This window comes from Agelaius phoeniceus, chromosome 35, assembly GCF_051311805.1.
Source record: "Agelaius phoeniceus isolate bAgePho1 chromosome 35, bAgePho1.hap1, whole genome shotgun sequence".
In the NCBI taxonomy this organism is placed as follows: Eukaryota; Metazoa; Chordata; class Aves; order Passeriformes; family Icteridae; genus Agelaius; species Agelaius phoeniceus.
The window spans coordinates 2140327-2161491 of NC_135299.1; the positions used below are offsets into that span (position 1 = coordinate 2140327).

The following is a 21165-nucleotide window of genomic DNA, read 5'->3' on the forward strand; positions in this document are numbered from 1 at the left end:
CCCGGCAAATTCCAGCATCGGAGATGCTGCAGTCAAGGTGCCATGGTGATGGGCGCCGCAGCCGTGGGGATTGGACGGGCCCGGCCGGGAGCGGCGGCGGCGGGAGCGGCTGCGATGGAGACGGGCACAGCGGGAGAAGGAAGGGGGTCTGCGGGGAGGGGATGGCAGACAGTGGAGGGAAGGAGGAGAGAGATGGACAGACAGCAGACAGAGAGGCTGATGGACGTGGAATGGGGAGGTGAGGGGATGGAGAAGTGATGGATGGACAGATGGACAGCACATCCCACAGTTTGGGATGTATTGGTGTCCCCCCTCCTTCCCCCAGTCCCCCCTCAGACACGAATCAGGGCAGGACTGATAAAAATATATTCTTTATTCTTTTCTAAAGGCTATCAATGACACCTGTAACAAAGCATCATCATTATTAATTATTATTAATTAATATTATCTTTAATTACAAAAAACAGGGCCTGGGGCCAGCGAAGCAGGGTGGGGGCGGCAGCACCGAACCGTCCACAATAAATATTTTATTTACAGCAAGAAGTGACCCCGTGGAGCCGGGGAGTGGCCGGCAAGGTGCTTGGCACTGAGCCCACCCATGGCAGGATGGGGGTCCCTGGGACACATCCACACCCCCACCCATGGGTGCCTTCAATCCAGCCGGGCACCCGTCATGGGGGGTGGGTGGCGCTGACCCCCTCCGGGGCCGGGCAGGGCGGTCCTGGGGCAGCTCACAGGCACTCGTGCAGCACCTGGGTGTTGGTGCAGTTGAGGCAGCTGACGTGGCAGCACCAGTGGAAGGTGCAGTTGCAGCGCTCGGTGACGCGCTGGGTGCGCGTGCGGTACCCGCGCCCGCAGCACAGCAGCTCGCACCCGTCCAGCCCCGGTGAGGAGCTGTTGCAGAACCTCCCGGCCGTGCCTGCCGTGCCCATCTTCCCGCTGTAGGTGCAGAAATTGGGCGATTTCTCGAAGTAGACGAGGTCGTGGGGCGAGGGGGGTTTGTGGGCCGGGTTCTCGGGCTCCAGGTGGTGCAGCTCCACCCGCGATGCCCGGTTGCTGCCCTTGTTGCCGTAGATGACGCGGGAAGCGCCGTCGAAGCGATCCTTGAGGACGTCGCCCACGGCACGGAAGGTGGGCAGCCGCATCCAGCAGGTGCGGACGGTGCAGGAGCCCGACATGCCGTGGCACTTGCACTCCTGGCGCATCTCTGAGAAGACAGTCTGGAAGGAAAGGGGAATTTGGGGCTTTGTGAGCAGCCTGGGAACCCCCTTGGGGACCACCGTGCTTCTACACCCCTCATTTCTGTAGTGTCACATCACTCAGACATCACTCGTCCCAAAGACAAGCGCAAAACCCATCTCCAACTGTTCCCAGAACAGGCTGAAGGTCTTGGTGGTTGTGCTCATCTCTGTGCCTGGAAGGAAAGGGGGATTTGGGGTTTTGTGAGCAGCCTGAGACCCCCCTGGGGACCACTGTGCTCCTGCACCCCTCTGCAGGCTGTCACATCACTCAGACATCACTCGTCCCAAAGACAAGCGCAAAACCCATCTCCAACTGTTCCCAGAACGGGCTGAAGGTCTTGGTGGTTGTGCTCATCTCTGTGCTTGGAAGGAAAGGGGAATTTGGGGCTTTGTGAGCAGCCTGGGGACCCCCTTGGGGACCACTGTGCTTCTACACCCCTCTGCAGGGTGTCACATCACTCAGACATCACTTGTCCCAAAGACAAGTGCAAAACCCATCTCCAACTGTTCCCAGAACAGGCTGAAGGTCTTGGTGGTTGTGCTCATCTCTGTGCCTGGAAGGAAAGGGGGATTTGGGGTTTTGTGAGCAGCCTGAGACCCCCTTGGGGACCACTGTGCTCCTACACCCCTCATTTCTGTAGTGTCACATCCCTCAGACATCATTTATCCCAAAGACAAGAATGAAACCCATTTCCAACTGTCCCCAGAACAGGCTGAAGGTCTTGGTGGCCGTGCTCATCTCTGTGCCCACCCCAGTGCCCTCACCAAGCCCCCAGCACCCTCACCATGCGCCCGGCCTCGTTGTTGTGCAGGTTCATGAGGAAACGCAGGTCCCGGCCCTTCTCGCTGGAGTCCACAAACTCCCTCCCAAAGAGGCGACCGAAGTCGATGTTGTCACTGCAGCCCCCCCAGTGCCAGTCAGGGCCCCCAGGGCCGCGGCGCCGGTAGTCACAGGTGCAGGACTCGATGGACCCCTCCGAGCACGACCGGGCCACCGAGTGTGTCACGCCAGCACTGGTGATGGCAAAGATGAACGCTGTCTCCCGGCAGCCTGTGGAGGGAGCGGGGCCTCAGGATGCTGCCAGGATGGGGAGGGGGTACCCCCTGGCACCCCCAACCCTCCATCACGACGGGCTGGTGATGCCCCATAGCAAACCAGGGCCGCTTTGATGAGCATCCCAACTTGGGGGTGCGTGGAGGAGGTCTGGGGCACCCCCGTGCTGCCCCCCAGCCTCACCCCTGTTGACGATTTTGCCAAAGATGTTGGGGCCCTGGGAGGTGGGGCAGTTCCAGCGGCGGTTGCGGAACTGCCACTTGCACTCCTTGATGGCGGTCTGGAGGCCGGAGCTGACGCTGTGCAGGATGCCGGGGTTCTGCCGGATCAGCTTGCGCTGCTTTCGGCTCAGCAGCTGCAGGCTGGGGTCCAGCACCAGCTGCACGTTCTTGGAGTCTGTCAGCAGGTTGGTAGACGAGGCCACGTTGATGATGCCCCTGTGGCACAGGTGGGGATGGTGACCACTAGCGGGGCGTCCCCAGCGCCTCCCTCCTCACCTCAACCTCCCTGCAGGCTCCTGGGTGCGACCGCAGCATCCCCTGGAGGGATCCCAAACGGGGGTCGCAGCCCCGTGTCCCCCCACACGCCCCATTCCTGCCTACAGGGCAGTCCCCGCCGTGCCTGTGCCAGCCCCGCCCTCCCGCCTCACCACCCCGGTGCCGGTACCGGTGCCGGTGCCGGTGCTGTCCGACTCACCACCACCGCCCGCTGTTGTTCACTGCCAGCGTGTTGGAGAGGGAGGAGAGGGCCAGAGCCCAGAGTGCCCGGAGCGCCAGCCCCAGCGCGGCGGCGCGCATGGCTCCGGCCCCGGGAGCCCCGGCAGAGTGCGCGGGCGAGCGGCCGTCCCGGTATTTATGGTGCCGCAGAGCCCCCGGCCCGGCCGCTACATCCACGCGTGTTTCCGGACGCGCGGGGCGGCTCCGAGATGAGGACGGCCGCGGGGGGACGCGGGGAGCGCCGGGCGGGCGGGCGGGCCGGCACCGCCGCCGCCACCGGGCTGCAGCCGGTGGCCGGGGCGCGGCGTCGGGGGTGCGGTGCCCAGCGCACGCTGACCGGGCCCTGGAGCGCGGCGTCGGGCGCTCCGTTGGCGGTGCCGGTTCTGGGGAGCCGCCGCTCGGCACTCTGTGCGCGGTACTCGGTGTCGGTACCGCTGTTGGCTCTCGGCGATGCGTGCGCGGTACCCGGTGCGGGTAGTCGGTACCGGCAGCTCCCCGGGGAGCCGGCACGGCTGGACTCGGCTCGGCGCGGCGGGTGCACAGCGCTCAGCACCCGGGAGCATCTTCCAGCCCCTTCCCTCTTATAGGGGCGGCGCGGAGGGTCCCCGTGGGCCGGTCCCGCCGCGCGGGGCCTCCCCGCGTCCTCGCCCTAACAATGGGGAGCGGCGGAGCTGCGGCATCTCTTACGGGGCGGCGGGAGCGGCGGCGCCGGGGCTGTCCGTCACGGCCCGGATTAGCCCGGCGGGGTGGCTGCGCCCCGGCCCCGTGCCCAGAGCTCCCGGCTGCCGCCCCCCGCCTTCCCCGCCGTCCCGCGCACTCGTTCTACAGGCACCGGCACCGGCACCGGCGGGGGGAGCCCGGCACGGCCCGCGACAGCTCCCGGTGCGAGGAGGAGCTGGTCCCGGAATAACCTGGGACGGCCCCGGACGGCCCCGGGTGCACGGAGGGAGCGGGGATAGCCCGGGATGTCCCGGGACAGCCCGGGGTGCACAGGGGCAAGGAGTGACGGGATCTCCCGGGACAGTCCCGGGCGCACGGGGGAGGCAGAGCTCCGTGACAACCCAGGGCGCACGGGGACACCGTCCTGGGGCTTTCCGGGGGACGCGACGTGCGGTCCCCAGGGACGGGGACGGTCGAGGCTGCTGGGCGCCCCTCCGGAGCCCACGGAGCGCTGTCCCGTCCCAGTCCGTGCCCGGTGGAACGGGGCTACAGCCTCTTCCAGCCGCTGGAGCCCAGGTTGTCCCGGGCTGTGCCGGTGGCACCCCGGACCCCCGTGAACGGTGCCTACAACGCGCGTGGGCGCGGCACGGCCCCGCACGGCTCCCGCTGCCCCGGAGAGCCCAGTCTGGGCCGGTACCCGGTGTCGGAGGTAGGGATGGACCGGGGGGCGGAGGGATTGAGGGACGGGGGACAGAAGGAAGGGCAGGGGGTGCTCGGATGGTGGCGGCCGGACGTGCCCACGGCCGGAACACGGGCACGCAGGGCTGGTGCTGGCCCGGTCTCGCTTGGGACAAGACTGTCCCCGTCATCCCCCGCCCGGGCCGGTTGTGGGTGGGTGTGAAGCCCCCAGTGCGGGGCCCGACGGGCCGGGGGCCCTGAGCTGAGTCCCCCGTTGGGGCGGGAACCGGGGGGGGTAATCCCCCCGCCGCGGTTTCCCCGGACCAGTCATGCGGGGCCGGATTAGCCCCGCTGGCCCGTCACGGCCCGGGGCCGCCGCTCTCCAGTTTAATTCAAGAACGGACAAAGCCCCGGGACGGCGGCGGGGGTGGGGGGCTCGCACCGGCACCCACCCGCACCCCTTCCCCCGGCCCGGGAGGAACCCAGGGCCGAGCCGGGGTCTGCTCCAGCACGGCGCTCCCGACTCCCCCGCCCCGGTTCCCGGCCGGGCCGGGCCGTGTCCACGCCCTCGGGCCTCCGCCCCGTCGGGGCTCCCGGGGCTGAGGTCAGCGGCCGCGGGGAGGCCCCGGGGCGCGGCTGGGAGGGCCCTGCCCGGGGCTGTGCCACCAGCGGCGGGGCGCAACCACGGCCCTCGCCTCCCCCGCTCCATCCCGGGGCTCTCCGCTCCTCGCACTCCCTGTCCGCTGCCCCAAGCCCCCCAGTTCCCTCCATCTCCTCTCTGCTGCAGTCCAGGGCGGTCCGGTGGCCCGGTGCTCTGGATCCCCCCAGTCCTGGGGTGCCGCTGGAACAGTTCCCGCAGCCGTCGGGGCGCCCGGTGCTGCCCGGCACCCCCGGGATGGCCGCCGGTACCTGCCTGGGAGCGGGGGGCATCCGTCCTGTCCCGTGGCGCCGAGCAGCGACGGACAAGCGGACAACGGGGACAGACGGACGTGGGAAAGCACCCGCGGGTTCCCCGCGCCCCGTCCCGTGCCCTGCCCAGCCTGCGAGCACCGGGGCAGCCTCCGTACCGACCATACCGGCACGGTGCGGGGGTGCTCAGCCTGTCCCCCCGGGACGGTGTGGGGGTCCCCGTCCCCCGTGAAGCACAGGGACCCCCCCCCGGTCGGGACTCTGCGTCCCCGGTGCTCATGGCGGGGGCGGAAGAGCCGGGACCCCGCTCTCCCCGTATCCCCACCCCGCCCTCCCGGTGCGGGTCCCGGTGCCCCCAGGACCGGGCTGATGGCGGAGGGGGGGGACGACGACGACACAGGGGGACCCCCCCTCAGTGTCCCCCCCCTCACTGCTGCAGCCGTTGCCATGGTAACGCCCGGTGCCTCTCGCGATTGCACCCCCCGCTCCCCCCCCGCTCCGCCGCTTCCCGTGCGCGCCCCCGGTCCCGGAGGGGAGGGGGAGGTTGCGGGGAGCGGTGCGGGGCGGCGGGAGGGGGGGGGTGAGGGGGGGGGGGTTAACCGGGCGCTCTCGCGAGATCGGCGCGATCGGGGCCTCCGCTTCCGGCGGCGGGAGCGGTGCAGAGTCAGCGGCGGCGGGGGCGGAACCGGCACCGGCACCGGCACCAGGTGCGGGGGGCCGCGCCGCTCGGGGATGCGGGGCGCGGGCATCGCCGGGGGGTGCGCGGGGATACGCGGGGAGGGGGGGGGTCGGCACCGCACCGGAGCGGGGGGGGCTGCAGGCAGTGCCGGGTGCCCGGTGCGGCGGGGGCGCGGAGCTCCCGTGGGTTGGGGTCGTACCGGGGGGCGCGGGGGGGATGCGGTGCCGTGCGGGGCGGCGGGGGCGGGGGGCGATGCGCAAGGGGGGGCGGCGCAGTGCGGGGGGGGGAGGCGGGGGTTTGGGGGCGCGCTGTCGTGGGGGGGGGGTGAATTCGGGGGAGCGGTGGATTCGGGGGTCCCGGGGGCGCGGGGGCTGCGCACGCTGCGGGGGAAGGGGCGCGCTGCGGTTTGGTGGGGGGGGGTGATGGGGGCCTCCCCCTCCGGCGAGGCTGCGGTGATGAGGGCATCGTGCGGAGGTCGGGGGTGCAGAGGAGGGGTCGGGTCCAGGAGGAGGGCGACAGCCCTGCCTCAGTTTCCCTCAGTGCAGCGTTCTGGGCTGTCCTTCTGCAAGGTGCAGCGGGGGGGCCGGCTCAGCATCCCCCGAGCTGCACACACAGACACCCCCATAGAGTGCACAGCCCCCTCCCCACCTCCTTGCATCCTGGCATCCCCCAAACCCTGCATCCCCCCAGGACATGAGGATCCCCAATTCCTGCAGCCCCCCCCTCTCCCACTCCAAGCGCGGGGGACCCCTCAGCTCCACCCCTGCAGATTTCAGGGCCTCCCCCAGCCTGCCCCATGCCCCCGCAGGATCCGGCCTCGGAGCCAGCGCCGCCGTCACCATGGGCAACATCTTCGGGAACCTGCTGAAGAGCCTGATTGGGAAGAAGGAGATGCGGATCCTGATGGTGGGGCTGGACGCTGCCGGGAAGACCACCATCCTCTACAAGCTCAAACTGGGCGAGATCGTCACCACCATCCCCACCATCGGTGGGTGGGCTTGAGGGGGGGCACTGAGCAGAGATTTCTCCCCATCTGGGCTCCTTTGAAGGGGCTGGTGGCTGCCCCGTGCCTCAGTTTCCCTCCGCTGTCGCTCCCTGCAGGGTTCAACGTGGAGACAGTGGAGTACAAGAACATCAGCTTCACCGTGTGGGATGTGGGTGGGCAGGACCAGGACACAGAATGGGGTGACCAGGGCCAGTGCCAGGGCCAGAATGGGGTGACCAGGGCCCAGCATCCCAGAATGGGGTGACCAGAGCCAGCACCAGGGCCCAGAATGGGGTGACCAGGGCCACCATCCTCTACAAGCTCAAACTGGGGGAGATCGTCACCACCATCCCCACCATCGGTGGGTGGGCTTGAGGGGGGCTCCTTTGAAGGGGCTGGTGGCTGCCCCGTGCCTCAGTTTCCCTCCGCTGTCGCTCCCTGCAGGGTTCAACGTGGAGACAGTGGAGTACAAGAACATCAGCTTCACCGTGTGGGATGTGGGTGGGCAGGACAAGATCCGGCCCCTCTGGAGGCATTACTTCCAAAACACCCAGGGTAGGTGTCTCAGGGGACAGCGTGGGGGGCACTCGGGGAGCACCACAGGAAGCCCTGATGGTGCCCTCTGCTCTGGCCAGGGCTGATCTTCGTGGTGGACAGCAACGACCGGGAGCGGGTGAACGAGGCGCGGGAGGAGCTGATGCGGATGCTGGCGGAGGATGAGCTCAGGGACGCCGTCCTCCTCGTCTTTGCCAACAAGCAGGTGGGCCTGGGGGTGGGGAGAGCCTGGTGCTGGGGCTGAGACATCCCCGGGATGTCAGGGCAGCTGGCTGGGGTGGGACGTGCTGTGGCATCAAGGCTGGCCTCAAAGAGGTTGTGGGACAGAGCCACGTCCATGCCTGTGGCACCAGGGATGGTGGTGGCCCCCAAGCAATGGTGGTGGCCCTTGGAGCCGTACTCGTGACATTAAGGGATGATAGTGGCCCTCCCTGTGGCACCAGGGATGGTGGTGGCCCCCAAGCGATGGTGGTGGCCCTTGGAGCCATGCCCGTGACATTAAGGGATGATAGTGGCCCTCCCTATGGCACCAGGGATGGTGGTGGCCCCCAGAGCATTCCGGTGGCACCAGGGATGGTGGTGACCCTTGGAGCTATCTCTGTATCACCAGGGATGGTGGTGGCCTCCAGAGCCATCCCCTGGCACCTGGTGGCTCCCAGGGCATTCCTGTGGCACCAGGGATGGTGGTGGCCCTCCCTGTGTCATCAGGGATGGTGGTGGCCCTTGGAGCTATCTCCGTGTCACCAGGGATGGTGGTGGCCTCCAGAGCCATCCCCTGGCACCTGGTGGCTCCCAGGGCATTCCTGTGGCACCAGGGATGGTGGTGGCTCCCAGGGCATTCCTGTGGCACCAGGGATGGTGGCAGCCCTCAGAGCCATCCCCACAACACCAGGGCTGGTCTTTAACACAGCCCTGGCCATGCCTGTGGTGCCAGGGCTGGCGTCTCACATCCCCCTGGCACATTCCCCCTCCTCCCTGCAGCATCAGGGCTGATGATGCTCCCCTGTGGCAGAGTTGTGCCCACTCCCATGGCATCAGGGCTGGTGCCAGCCCCCGTGAAGGGGCAGGGAGGGCTGCTCTCCATTCCTGTGACCTCCCTTGTGTGCTGCAGGACCTGCCCAACGCCATGAACGCAGCGGAGATCACGGACAAGCTGGGGCTGCACTCCCTGCGCCACCGTAACTGGTACATCCAGGCCACCTGTGCCACCAGCGGGGACGGGCTCTACGAGGGCCTCGACTGGCTTGCCAACCAGCTCAAGAACAAGAAGTGAAGGGGGGATCCCCCTGTGCCCCCCCTGGGCCATGCCAGGGCCCCCCCCGGCCGCCCCCTCCCTGCCCCGGTTGGGTTTTGCTTTCTTCTGGCACCGGTTGCTGTGGGGTTTTTCGCCTTTTTTTGGGGTCCCCCTGGTTCCCCTCGGATCTCGTGTGTGCGTGCGTGGAATTAGAGCTCTATATAACGCCCAGGGGGGCAGGGGCAGAGCCCTGGCAGGGTGGGATGGGGGCTGGGGGAGGGTGGGGGGGCCACCTCAGCACTGCCCTGCCCTGGGGGGGCCGGGGACACCCCATCCCCATGCATGTCCCTCCTGCACCCCTCGCCTTCCTCTGGACCAAATGTGGGGGCAGCAGGGCCATGGGAGGGGGGGGATTTGGGATTATACACCTCCCCCACCCTCCCAGCACCCCCTCCCAGCCCTGTTTGCCCCCCCTGGGCATTCCACACGTCCCCGGCCCCCCCCCACCCCATGTCACTTCGAGGCAGGTCTGCTTCCCGCAGCGTGACCCTCACAGAGAGGTGGGAGTGACACAGAGCTGCCAGGACCTCTTCGGTCCCTTTGGCCATGGCCCCCACCTCACCCTGGCCACCTGCCCATCCTCTCCCCCCCCATGCCAGCATAGTGATTGTATGTCCCTGCCCCTCACGGACGGACAGTGTCCCCCCCCTTGCCCCCCCCAAGCCCGTTCTGTGCCCCCCACCCCTCCCCAGCACCGTATTTATACCCCTGGTCTGTGCTTGGTGTGACGTGTCGCTGCGGCTCTGCCCTGTCCAGGGACGTGTGTTCTCAGCCCCCCAGCCCCCCCCTGAGCCTGAGACGGTGGGTGACCTCCCCTGACCCCCCCTGACCCCCCCCCTTGGATATTAAACATGTTTTATGTAGCTCTGCCCCTCGTCTCTTCTTCCGTGGGGGTCCCGCCGAGGGGACGGTGATGGACAGCCCTGGGCTGGCTTTAATTAGAAAGAGCTTAACGGGGAGGGGGGGGGGTGAGGTGGGGCTGGCAGGGGGTGAGGGCCCCCCCCCCCCACTTCCCAGGCTCATCTTTAGGGGAATATTGGATGAAATGGTAAATCCCATTAGTGCTAATCCCAGCTGGGGCGTGGGGACGGTGCCAGCGCTGGGATGGGCGCGAGTGGGGCTTGGCCCCCCCCTCCTGCCACCTCTTCCCTGTGTCACGCCCCCCCCCAGCATGGGTTAAGGGGGGGCTGAGTGGCATTTGGGGCCGGCACTGCCATCCCATCCCCGTGTCCCCTCTGGGCTGGTGGCTGGAGGGGCTTTTGGCCATGTCTGTGTCATTGGGGGCTGTGGTGGGGGGTCCGGGGTGGCTGGGAGAGCTGCAGAGACAGAGCCAGGGCCCAGAATGGGGTGACCAGGGCCCAGAATGGGGTGACCAGAACCAGCACCAGGGCCCAGAATGGGATGACCAGGGTCCAGCACCCTGGAATGGGCTGACCAGAGCTGGCACCAGGGCCCAGAATGGGGTGACCAGAACCAGCACCAGAGCCCAGAATGGGGTGACCAGGGCCCAGAATGGGGTGACCAGGGTCCAGCACCCCAGAATGGGGTGACCAGAGCTGGCACCAGGGCCCAGAATGGGGTGGCCAGGACCCAGCACCCCGGAATCGGGTGACCAGGGCCCAGTGCCCCAGAATGGGGTGACCAGAGCCAGCACCAGGGCCCAGAATGGGGGTGACCAGGACTCCCCAGTGGGTTGGGGGCCATGGAGGTGACATGGGGGTGCTCCAGTGCAGGTGACCCGTGCCCCACACTGCCCTGGGGACCATGGGGATGATACCAGGGAGCCGCACTGGGGATAACCGGGGCTCTGGGAGCTCCACCGGGGGGCTCGGTGCGGATCACCGGGGCTCCCCGGTGGGCGGGAGCAGCGGAGCCGGCACCGACGCGTTCCCACCGGCTGCACCGACGGCTTTGTGTGGCGAGGGCTGACCCGGCGGCCCTAATCCCATTAACGCCCCGGGCCCCGCCGCCAGCCCGGCTTCCCCACCTCTCGGCAACCGAGCCTGGTATGTGGGTGCGCCGGTGGGGCCGGCGTGCCGATGCCGTCGTCCGGGAGCTGCACCGGGCGTCAGCATCGTCACCGGAGCGGCACCGGGGCCGGTGACACCGATGAGACCGTCCCCGTGGACACGGGGCGGGAGATCCCGGCTGCCCACCGTGTGCCCCACGGACCGAGGGGGTGTCCTAAAAGGGCCGGGTGTCCCCAAGGACGGGGCTCCTGGGGCCGGTTCCGTTCCACCGGGCTCCAGCCGGCCCGCGGGCTCGGTTTCCCTTGGAAGAGCTGCACAAGTGTCAGGAGAAGGAGAAGGAATGGCCTGGAGCCGTGGGGTGCTGCAGAAGGGGTCTGGACCCGGGGAGGGGTCCTGGGCCCCGGTGGGTGCCGGTTTCCCCGGGCTGTGCTGCCGCCTGCTGGCACCGGCGCCGCCAGGACACCGGGGGCTGCACCCAACCGGTGCTCGGGACGCGTTCCCCGGCCCGGACCCTCCGGTTTGATCCCCTCGGTCTCTGACCCTCACCCGGAGCCCCCGCTCGGTGTGGGCCGAAGCCGCCGGGACGGTCCCCGGGCTGGGGCGGACTCCGGTGCCCGCCGGGGTCCCCACGGAGCACCGGGCACCGGGGCAGGGCCGGTCCTGAGCATCCTTCCGTCCTTCCGCTCCGGTGGGGAGGTGCCGGTGCCCGTCCCGGGGCCGGTCTCGGTGTGGGGGCGGTCCCGGGGGCGGGGCCGGGGTGTGGGGGCGGTCCCGGTGCCGGTGCCCGTTCCTCCGCCGCCAGCCCGGCCATGCCGTTCCCCGCCGCGCTGCTGCTCTTGGCTCTGCTGCTGCCGCCGCCGCCGCTCTCCCGCGCCGCCGAGAGCGAAACCGAAAGCGGCTCCCGGGAGCTACGGCTGGAAACGATCGTGAGCCCGGGAGGGAACGGGGGAACCGGGGACCGGGCACCGGGGATCCACGCGGCCCCGTTGGACAGGCTGGGACCGGGGCGGGACCGGCAGGCACCGAGAGGGACCGGTGGCACCGGCGGCACCGGCGGGACGCCGAGCACCGGCGGGACGGTGCCGCTCGGGGGGCACCGGGGAGCCCGGCCTGCGCACGGGGCGGGGGAGGAGGCACCGGGAGGCCCGGGCTGCGGCGGGAGGGAGCCACGGGGCACCGGGAGCACCGGGCTGCCATGGGAGGACACCGGGAGCACCGGGCTGTGGCGGAGGAAGGCGGCGCACCGAGAACCGGGGGCCCGGCTGGGACTTCGGGGTGCTCGGGGGGCTGCGGGCGCGGGGGCTGCGGGGATCCCGAGGGGAGGGGGCTCCGTCCCGGTTCTCCGTGACCTCCCCGTTGCAGGTGGCCCCTCCCGAGGGCTGCACGGAGCTGTCGGCGCCGGGGGACACGGTGCACATCCACTACACGGTGGGGACGGGCGGGAGGAACACGTCAGCACTGCGCTCCCGGCGGGCGGGGCGGGGGGCACCGGCACCGGCACCGGCAACGGCACCGGGGCGGTACCGGGGGTGGTACCGGGGTGGTACCGGGGTGGGAAATGGGGCGGTACCGGGGTGGTACCGGGGTGGAACCGGAGTGAGCGTAGGGGTGGTGGCGGGGAGGGCATGAGGGCTGGACGAGGGGATGGTGCCATGGTGTCACTGGGAATGGCATGGGGACAGTGCCAGGATGGGCTCTGGTGGCACCTGGGGCGGCACGGGGGTGACACGGGCTGGGACAGGATGGGCTCTGGTGGCACCTGGAGTGGCATGGGGGTGACACTGGGGCTGGCATGGGCACGGCTGGCACTGGGATCAACCCAGGGATTACCTTGGGATAGCCCTGGCACAGAGTGATCCAGAGTGTACCGTGACTGGGATGGCACTGGGATGGCACTGGGGGGGCTGCAGGGACTGGGATCACCACAGGGGTGGCACAGGGACTGGCATCAGCACAGGGATGGCACAGGGATGGCACAGGGACTGGGATCAACCCCAGAGCAGCGCTGGGAACACACTGGCAGCCACACAGGGGTGACCGTGGCAGTGACCCTGGCCATGCCCCACACAGGGCACCCTGGAGGATGGCAGGATCATCGACTCCTCGCTGAGCCGGGACCCCCTGCAGGTGGAGCTGGGCAAGCACCAGGTGATCCCTGGTGAGTGAGGGGCCAGGGGGAGCAGGGCTGGGGGGTCACCAGGGTAACCCCAACCGGCCCCACTCACCCTCATCCCACTCTGTCACAGGCCTGGAGCAGAGTCTGCTGGACATGTGTGTGGGGTAAGTGCACACTGGGGACACGGGGGTGGGCAGTGTCCCCTCCCCAGTGTCCCCACCACAATTTGTGGCACCAACGCTGTCACCGTGGCAGGGAGAAGCGCAGAGCCATCATCCCCCCTCACTTAGCCTACGGCAAAAGGGGCTCCCCCCCAACCATCCCAGGTGAGTGCAGCCCTCAGGGGGGTCCCTGTGGGGTCTCTGTGGGGTCTCTGTGGGGTCCTTGCTCAGGCTGTGCCCCCCTTGCAGGTGATGCTGTGCTGCGCTTCGAGGTGGAGCTGGTGGCGTTGGCCCGGGCCAGTTACTGGCAGAAGGTGCTGAATGAGGTGGTGCCACTGCTGTGCCTGGGGCTGGTGCCAGCACTGCTGGGCCTCATTGGCTTCCACCTGTACCGCAAGGCCAGCAGCCCCAAGCTCTCCAAGAAAAAGCAGAAGGAGGAGAAGAGGAACAAAGCTAAAAAGAAATAAAACCTTCCCCTTTTGGCATCTGTGGTTGCTCTTCCTGAGAGAGTGATGGGCACAGGGCAGTGGGAAGGGGCTGTGCACCCCTCAGCTCCCTGCCTGCCCCAGGGCCTTGATGGGTCCTGTCAGGTGACAGACTCAATGAATCCCAGAAATAACACCCTGCAGCACGTTTTCAGGCAGTTTTGCTCTTTTAAGGCATATCCAGGAAGCCCCTGAGTCCCCAAACACCAGGCAGGTCTGCCAGGGAACCTCAGCTGGGAAAGGGGTCCTGGTGGTTGGTTGACCCCTCCCCAGAAGCCCTTGGGGTGCACCATGCCCAGTGTCCCTGAGTGTGGCTCCCCTCTCATTTCTGGGGATGTGGCTTTTGCTTGGTGGCAAGGAGGGCCCAGGGCTGTGATGGGTCATGTCAGACCTGAGCAGGAGGTGACAGACTCAATGAATCCCAGAAATAACACCCTGCAGCACATTTTCAGGCAGTTTTGCTCTTTTAAGGCATATCCAGGAAGTCCCTGAGTCCCCAAACACCAGGCAGGTCTGCCAGGGAACCTCAGCTGGAGCTGGTGGAGCCAGGAAAGGGGTCCTGGAGGTTGACCCCTCCCCAGAAGCCCTTGGGGTGCACCATGCCCAGTGTCCCTGAGCATGGTTCCCCCCCTCATTTCTGGGGATGAGGCTTTTGCTTGGTGGTAAGGAGGGGATGGGGATCTTTGGGCACCTTCTGGTTGATTGTAGCCCCTGCCAGGTACTGCTGGAGGAGCCTCCTTAGCTCCTGGTTCCTGTCTGCCAGGGCTGCCCGTGCCCTCTCCAGCCCCTTCTCCTCCAGCTTGGCCTTGTTGAACCTCTGCCAGAACCTCTCCAGCCCCATGTAGTCCTTCATGACCTGTGGGGAGGCAGCAGAGAGACTTTGGGGTCCCCATCCTGCCCCAAGCACCAGCTGGGGCATCCCCAGGGCTGAATCACAGCCTGAGGGTCGTGGTGGTGCCTCCTCACCCGTGCCAGGGGCTCGCTGGCCGTCTCCTCCAGGACCTTGCGGACTTTTTGCTGCTCCAACTCGCCCAGTGAGGAGGGGTAGAAGGGCAGCACCTTCTCCTCTTCCGTCTCCAGCCTGCGGCACAGCTCAGCCAGGCGGAGGAGGCGCTGAGCCTGATGGGGACATCAGGAAGGGCAGGTGGGGACAGCAGGACGCGGGACACGGGGACAGTGCCCAACTCACCTTCTCCAGCAGCTGCTGCAGCGCCTTGAGGGTGGCACTGCACTGAGAGCTGAGTGTCACCAGGTGGGTGTGAGCCGTGGCGCTGGCCTGGGTGACCTGGGCACGGAGCTTTTGGAGTTTCTGGTGGGCGTCCTCCCGATCGCCCCGGATGCGCTGAGTTTGCTCCTCGCTCTTGCGCAGGTGAGCGGCGATCTGGGCCCTGGTGGCCGTCACCATGTCCTGGTGAAAAACAGCAGGGAAAGTCCCTTGGGGGAAATTCCTTCTTGGAAACAAAGGCCCAGGTTTGGAATGGGGGAAAATTCCTGCTGGGAAAGGTGGAATTTCCCCCAACTTTGGGATGGGGGAAAATTCCTTTTGGAAAGGAGGAATTCCTTCTTGGAAAGGGTGGCCCAGCTTTGGGATGGGGGAAAATTCCTTCTTGGAAAGAAGGAATTCCTTCTTGGAAATGGTGGCCCAGCTTTGGGTTGGGGGAAAATTCCTTCTTGGAAAGGAGGAATTTCCCTCAGCTTTAGGATGGGGGAAAATTCCTTCTTGGAAAGGGTGGCCCAGCTTTGGGACGGGGGAAAATTCCTTCTTGGAAAGGAGGAATTCCTTCTTGGAAAGGAGGAATTTCCCCCAGCTTTGGGTTGGGGGAAAATTCCTTCTTGGAAAGGAGGAATTCCTTCTTGGAAAGGAGGAATTTCCCCCAGTTTTAGGATGGGGGAAAATTCCTTCTTGGAAAGGGTGGCCCAGCTTTGGGATGGGGGAAATTCCTTCTTGGAAACAATGGCCCAGCTTTGGGATGGGGGAAAATTCCTTCTTGGAAAGGGTGGCCCAGCTTTGGGAAGGGCTGTTCAGGGCACTGGTCGAGGCAACGTCCCTGGAAGTGCTCAAAAACCACGTGGATGTGGTTTAGTGGTGGCCCTGGCAGTGCTGAGAGAACAGTTGGACTTGATGGTCGTAGAGACTTTTCCAGCCTCAATAATTCCATGATTCCATGACTCAGGCACTGCTCCACAAACTCTTGGGAGGCCCCTGCTTAGCCTGGCCTGTTGTCACCTCCTTGCCAGTGCCAGCTTGGGCTTGATGGGTCTCAGAGGCTTTCCAACCTCAACAATTCCACGATTCCATGGAAAAAACGAGTGGGGAATGAAGAGTGACCCCACTCCCACAACCACCCAGCACCCGCGCCGAAACCTGCAGCTTCTCCAGCCTCTTGGCCTGGGCGTTAATCTCGCAGGAAGTCTTCTCACACTTCCTCTTCAGCTCCTCAAACTCCACCTTCTTCTTCTCCGTGGCCTGGGCGTAGTTCCTGCGTGCTGTCTGGATCTGCTCCCACAGCCCCTCCAGCCTGGCCCCCAGCTGCAGCCGGCTGTACTGCTGATCCTGCCAGCACTGCGGGGACACACGGGGGTTGAGGATTGCAAGGCAAGATGTTTTCCATTACCATCTGTAGGGCTGATTATCCTTTGTCAAGTGGGCAGTTTGCCTTATCTGTCTCTTTGAGTGACCACATTCACACCTCCCTTGGGAGGGGACATTGCTGATAACAGCTACGGAATGTCCCTGCATGGCTGATAAGAACTGCAGCATCCCATTGGGAGATGAGAGCCCAGAGGGAGGAGCCAAGCATTCCTACCTGGATACAATCTGAGATTTCAAACATTCCTGCCTGGATACAATCTGAGATTTCAAACATTCCTACCTGGATGCAATCTGAGATTTCAAACATTCCTACCTGGATGCAATCTGAGATTTCAAACATTCCTACCTGGGTACAATCTGAGATTTCAAACATTCCTACCTGGATCTAATCTGAGATTTCAAACATTCCTACCCGGATAGAATCTGAAATTTCAAACATTCCTACCTGGATACAATCTGAGATTTCAAACATTCCTACCCAGATTAATCCAGAGGTTTTGAGATACCAGCACAGCTTCTGCACTGGATTCCCCAGAGGAACAGCAGCTGCCTCTCCTTCCCTTGGATCTCCAGAGGCAGAATCCATCCTTCTCTACAGATCCCCCTTGCTCCTGCAGAACCACCCCTGGCACTGCAGGAGGGCTGAGCCACAATTCCAATGGGACTGACACCAACACCCTGACCCACAGGGTGGGTCAGGTTCTGACTCTGGCAGTGTTGCTCTAGTGCACTGCATTGTTTATTTTATCCTTTCTTTCTTTTTCCTGCTCCCATATTTTTTTTGCCTGAGAGTCCCTTAATTTCAAATTTATAACAATTTGGAGGGGTGGGGAGGGTTTACATTCTCCATTTCAGGGGAGGCTCCTGCTTTCCTTAGCAGACTCCTGTCTTTCCAAACCAAGACAACAGGTTACCCCCAAACCTCCCCTGGCATCCCTGCCAGCCTCTCCATGCCCCCTTGTGCCCCCTTGCCTTGTTTTTGATGTCGTCCCGGGCACTCTGGAAGTTCAGCAAGGCCTCCTGCTCGTTCCTGGCGTGCTCCTGCTCCGTGGCCAGCTCCATTTCCTGCAGGACCCAGCTTTCCCAGTCCTGCTGCTCCAGCATGGCCCTCCTGTGGGGACACAAGGCAGGGAAAAGGGGTTTCCTCCATTGTTGGGGAAGATGAAACAGGAAAGCCTTGTAAATATGATTGTCTGGCAAAAGATGTCGAGAATATAGGAACTATAAGTGAGATTGAAATGAAAGCAGCTTTGAGATCCCTCAGTCACTGAACAACTGGAAAACAATGGTGTGGCTGCTGAAGGTGATCCCCTTTTGATGGAACAACACCCTCTGCTTGCAGACAGGCCCAAGGGGCAGAGCAGACCCTGCTGGCTTGGCAGAAGGGGCCCAAAGATTCTCATCTCTTCCCTTGTCCTGGGACCCCTGTGAACATCACCACACCCAGATGCAACATCCAGCTGGCCAAAAGTGTCTCTGAGGTGAAAACACCACACATCCAGCTGGTCAAAAGTGTCTCTGAGGTGAAAACACCACACATCCAGCTGGCCAAAAGTGTCTCTGAGGTGAAAACACCACACATCCAGCTGGCCAAAAGTGTCTCTGGGGTGAAAACACCACACATCCAGCTGGCCAAAAGTGTCTCTGAGGTGAAAACACCACACATCCAGCTGGCCAAAAATGTCTCTGGGGTGAAAACACCACACATCCAGCTGGCCAAAAGTGTCTCTGGGGTGAAAACACCACAGTTGCTGCTATTTGGTTCAGCACCGAGGGCCAGACAAGCTCAGGCACGGCAATATTGGTAATTATTCCAATACCCCATGAAATTCCACACCTCTCAGCCTCAAACTCGGCCTTCAGGGCGCCCACCTGGGCACTAAAGCCCTGCTCCAGGTAGCCCAGGCGGCAGCGCTGGAGGTGCAGCAGTTGGTCTGTGAGGTCCAGGTGGCTGCTCAGGGCTCGGTTCTGCTGCTCCTCTGCTTCCTTCAGCTCCGTCACCAGCGCCTGGGGAGTTTTTTTGGGGGTTATAAGAGCTCCCTGACATCTCCCTCTGTCACAGATATATTTTATGGAAAATCATTTCGTTAGGATGTTTTTCTCCTGAGAAGCTGAGAGGCCTCAAAAATGAAATTTAAACAATAATTATCTGCTGCTGTAGAATGCAACAGGTGAATCTGAGATTGGTCTTATGTTGGTTGTTTTTAATTAATGGCCAATCACAGTCCAGCTGTCTCGGACTATCTGGTCAGTCACAAGATTTTATTATAATTCCATTTTTCCTTTCCTTGATAGCCTTCTGATGAAATCCTTCCTTCTATTCTTTTAGTATAATATATGGAATATATTTTAATATATATCTGATATTTATCATATATTTTAAATATATCTTATATAAAATATATATAAAATATATGATAAATATAAGATATATATAGCATATATATCTCACAATACATATATCATATCTTTTTATATATTTCTTATATTTTTAATATATATTATACTAATATACTATAATATATTTTAATATACTATAATATACTATAATATACTATGCTATACTATACTATAATATACTATAATATAATATAATATAATATAATATAATAATAAATCAGCCTTCTGAAACATGGAGTCAAGATTCCCGTCTCTTCCCTCCTCCTGGCACCCCTCCCCACCCTGCCAGCCCCAGAGTTGTGGTATTCACCTGCCCTCTGAAGAGAGAGAAACTGTGAGACAAGCAAAGGATGTTCATTGCTTCAAGTCCAAACAGCTGAGTTTCAGGAGAAGGTAAAGAGCTACTGGCTGGGTGGATTTCTAAATAGTTATTAATGATTTTCTTTGGCAGTTCTCTGTTTCAGGACTCTGCAGGTCTGTTTCAGAACCAGGAGGGACCAGCAGTGTTCCAGATTGCAAGGCAAGATGTATTTATCACCATCTGTATGGCAGCTGTCTTTTATCAAGTGGGCAGTTTGCCTTATCTCTTCCACAATCACTCCTCCCTCAGGAGAGGACATCTGCTGATAACAGCTATTGAATGTCCCTGCATGGCTGATAAGAACTACAGCATCCCATTGGGAGATGTGAGCCCAGAGGGAGGAGCCAAGCATTCCTACCTGGACACAATCTGAGGTTTCAAACATTCCTACCCAGATATAATCTGAGATTTCAAACATTCCTACCTGGATACAATCTGAGATTTCAAACATTCCTACCCAGATACAATCTGAGATTTCAAACATTCCTACCCAGATACAATCTGAGATTTCAAACATTCCTACCCGGCTAGAATCTGAGATTTCAAACATTTCTACCTGGACACAATCTGAGATTTCAAACATTCCTACCTCGATGGAATCTGAGATTTCAAACATTCCTACCTGGGTACAATCTGAGATTTCAAACATTCCTACCTGGATATAATCTGGAGATTCTGGAACACCAGCACAGCTTCTCCACTGGATTCCCCAGAGGAACAGCAGCTGCCTCTCCTTCCCCTGGATCTCCAGAGGAAGAATCCATCCTTCTCTACAGATCCCTGCTCCAGCAGAACCACCCCTGACACTGCAGGAGGGCTGCAGCCACAATTCCAATGGGACTGATACCAACAGCCTGACCCACAGGGTGTCAGGTTGGGTTCTGACTCTGGCAGTGTTGTTTTGATTTGCTGCATTGTTTATTTTATCCTTTTATTTTCCTCCCTATGAAAGAACTGTTATTTCCTGCTCCCATAATTTTTGCCTGATAGCCCTTAATTTCAAAGTTATAACAACTTGGAGAGAGGGGGTTTCCATTCTCCATTTAGGGGTGGGTCCTGCCTTCCTTAGCACACACCTCCCTTTCCAAATCTGGACAACCAGGGATGTCACAGAGCAGCATCTCCAGGGAACAGACCTTCTCCTGAAACTCAGCTCTTTGGATTTGAAACCATGAACACTCTCACAGCTTCTCTCTGTTCAGAGGGCACGTGAGCACCACACAGAGTCACCTCAATGGTGCCATCCTTGCAGTCCATGACCCTTGAGAAGGTCTGGCTGAGGATCTCGATGTCCTGGCGCAGCTCTTGGTCCTTGGCCTTGCGTTGGGCCGAGCGCCAGAGGGTGCGGACCTTGTGGAGACCCCACGTGCTGCTCTGCTCCTCCCGTTTCAGCTTCTCCTGTGGAGGGGCCATGGGAGGTGGGAAAGGGGCAGGAGTGGGTTTGGGGTGCCTCTGCTGTCTGGGGGTGCAGCAGAACGGGGGCAGCCCCACCCTGGTGGGGGTGATGGAGAAAGTGCTAAGGAAATTTGCTGGGGAAAAGTGGGGTGGAGTTGGGAGGGGATCAGGGGAGGCTGCAGAGGGGTCCCAGACCTGCATGAAGCGGGTGAGCAGCGCCCTCTTGATTTTGGCCTCCTCCTCCTCAACCAGCGCTTGTCTCTGCAGCAGCAGCAGCTCAGCCTCGGCTGATGTGGGGGCAGTGAGATGGGATCTCGCCATGGCTGGGGGAGGGGACACGGCAGGAGGGGTCAGGGTGTGCATGGTGACCCCTCCATGTCCCCCCCAAGGCCCGTTCCACCTGCCCAGCTCCCCACATTATGGGGTACCCCACACTCCATAACCTTCTGCCTCCGTCCCCAGGCTCCCCCAGGCCCGTTTCCTTGCCCCTCCACTTCAGAGCACCCCCAGACCCCACCAACCCCTTCTTGTCCCTTCCAGGGACCCCCCCAGACCTGTCCCACCTCCCTCCCCAGGCCCCAGGGCCCATTTCCCGCTGTCCATCCCCACCTCCAGAGCCCTCCTAGCTCACCCCCCTCCCTCCTACGCTCCCCCAGCACCCACCGCCCCTTCCAATGGGGTCTCCCTCCCCCCAGTTTGGGGTCCCGTCCCCGGTACCGGCTCCGGTCCCGGTCCTGGCCCGGCTCGCGCGTCCCTCCGGTCTCCCGGCAACGGCCGCTGAGGGGGCAGGGCCTCCGCGGCACTTCCGCCCTGACCCGCACGGGCGCCCCCTGGCGGTCAAGAGCGCGCTCGCAACCCCCCCTCACGGGGCGTGTCCCGGCGGTTCTGCCTTTCTGCTATTGGCCGGCGCTCC

At 62.9% G+C, this 21165-nt stretch overlaps 4 protein-coding genes across 4 annotated transcripts; 2 read left to right on the top strand and 2 right to left on the bottom strand.

Annotated features, from left to right (window-relative positions):
* Positions 1 to 358: 358 nt before the first annotated feature.
* WNT1 (Wnt family member 1) lies at positions 359 to 5652 on the bottom strand. Its single transcript, XM_054649343.2, has 4 exons — positions 2992 to 5652; positions 2479 to 2732; positions 2027 to 2292; positions 359 to 1220 (listed from the first exon to the last, which is right to left on the bottom strand). Exons 1-4 carry the CDS (start codon positions 3090 to 3092, stop codon positions 732 to 734), a joined length of 1110 nt encoding a protein of 369 aa, XP_054505318.1. The 5' UTR covers positions 3093 to 5652; the 3' UTR covers positions 359 to 731.
* Positions 5653 to 5815: 163 nt separating this feature from the next.
* ARF3 (ARF GTPase 3) lies at positions 5816 to 9634 on the top strand. The gene is made up of 5 exons (XM_077192646.1): positions 5816 to 5965; positions 6746 to 6925; positions 7367 to 7477; positions 7558 to 7682; positions 8589 to 9634. The coding sequence occupies exons 2-5, from the start codon at positions 6778 to 6780 to the stop codon at positions 8748 to 8750; spliced, it is 546 nt and encodes a 181-aa protein (XP_077048761.1). The 5' UTR covers positions 5816 to 5965; positions 6746 to 6777; the 3' UTR covers positions 8751 to 9634.
* A 1847-nt stretch (positions 9635 to 11481) lies between these two features.
* Positions 11482 to 13503, top strand: FKBP11 (FKBP prolyl isomerase 11). Its single transcript, XM_054649359.2, has 6 exons — positions 11482 to 11667; positions 12104 to 12169; positions 12812 to 12899; positions 12988 to 13021; positions 13113 to 13183; positions 13268 to 13503. Exons 1-6 carry the CDS (start codon positions 11551 to 11553, stop codon positions 13483 to 13485), a joined length of 594 nt encoding a protein of 197 aa, XP_054505334.1. The 5' UTR covers positions 11482 to 11550; the 3' UTR covers positions 13486 to 13503.
* Positions 13504 to 13655: 152 nt separating this feature from the next.
* On the bottom strand, positions 13656 to 21047 carry DRC2 (dynein regulatory complex subunit 2). The gene is made up of 9 exons (XM_077192626.1): positions 20970 to 21047; positions 20448 to 20575; positions 20088 to 20255; positions 17934 to 18103; positions 17069 to 17207; positions 15869 to 16066; positions 14693 to 14911; positions 14470 to 14622; positions 13656 to 14359 (listed from the first exon to the last, which is right to left on the bottom strand). Exons 2-9 carry the CDS (start codon positions 20571 to 20573, stop codon positions 14135 to 14137), a joined length of 1398 nt encoding a protein of 465 aa, XP_077048741.1. The 5' UTR covers positions 20574 to 20575; positions 20970 to 21047; the 3' UTR covers positions 13656 to 14134.
* Between the last annotated feature and the right edge of the window lie 118 nt (positions 21048 to 21165).

Excerpts from the sequence above, each read along its gene's own strand:
- WNT1 (XM_054649343.2), bottom strand. The coding sequence starts at position 3,092 with ATGCGCGCCGCCGCGCTGGGGCTGGCGCTCCGGGCACTCTGGGCTCTG. Across the intron at positions 2,733-2,991 it reads AACAACAGCGGGCGGTGGTG|GGGCATCATCAACGTGGCCT; the intron begins GTGAGTCGGACA and ends CCTGTGCCACAG. Across the intron at positions 2,293-2,478 it reads TGGCAAAATCGTCAACAGGG|GCTGCCGGGAGACAGCGTTC; the intron begins GTGAGGCTGGGG and ends CTCCCTCCACAG.
- ARF3 (XM_077192646.1), top strand. The coding sequence starts at position 6,778 with ATGGGCAACATCTTCGGGAACCTGCTGAAGAGCCTGATTGGGAAGAAG. Across the intron at positions 6,926-7,366 it reads CACCACCATCCCCACCATCG|GGTTCAACGTGGAGACAGTG; the intron begins GTGGGTGGGCTT and ends CGCTCCCTGCAG. Across the intron at positions 7,478-7,557 it reads TTACTTCCAAAACACCCAGG|GGCTGATCTTCGTGGTGGAC; the intron begins GTAGGTGTCTCA and ends TGCTCTGGCCAG.
- FKBP11 (XM_054649359.2), top strand. The coding sequence starts at position 11,551 with ATGCCGTTCCCCGCCGCGCTGCTGCTCTTGGCTCTGCTGCTGCCGCCG. Across the intron at positions 11,668-12,103 it reads AGCTACGGCTGGAAACGATC|GTGGCCCCTCCCGAGGGCTG; the intron begins GTGAGCCCGGGA and ends TCCCCGTTGCAG. Across the intron at positions 12,170-12,811 it reads CGGTGCACATCCACTACACG|GGCACCCTGGAGGATGGCAG; the intron begins GTGGGGACGGGC and ends TGCCCCACACAG.
- DRC2 (XM_077192626.1), bottom strand. The coding sequence starts at position 20,573 with ATGGCGAGATCCCATCTCACTGCCCCCACATCAGCCGAGGCTGAGCTG. Across the intron at positions 17,208-17,933 it reads GCCGAGTTTGAGGCTGAGAG|GAGGGCCATGCTGGAGCAGC; the intron begins GTGTGGAATTTC and ends GTGTCCCCACAG. Across the intron at positions 16,067-17,068 it reads GGGACGACATCAAAAACAAG|TGCTGGCAGGATCAGCAGTA; the intron begins GCAAGGGGGCAC and ends GTGTCCCCGCAG.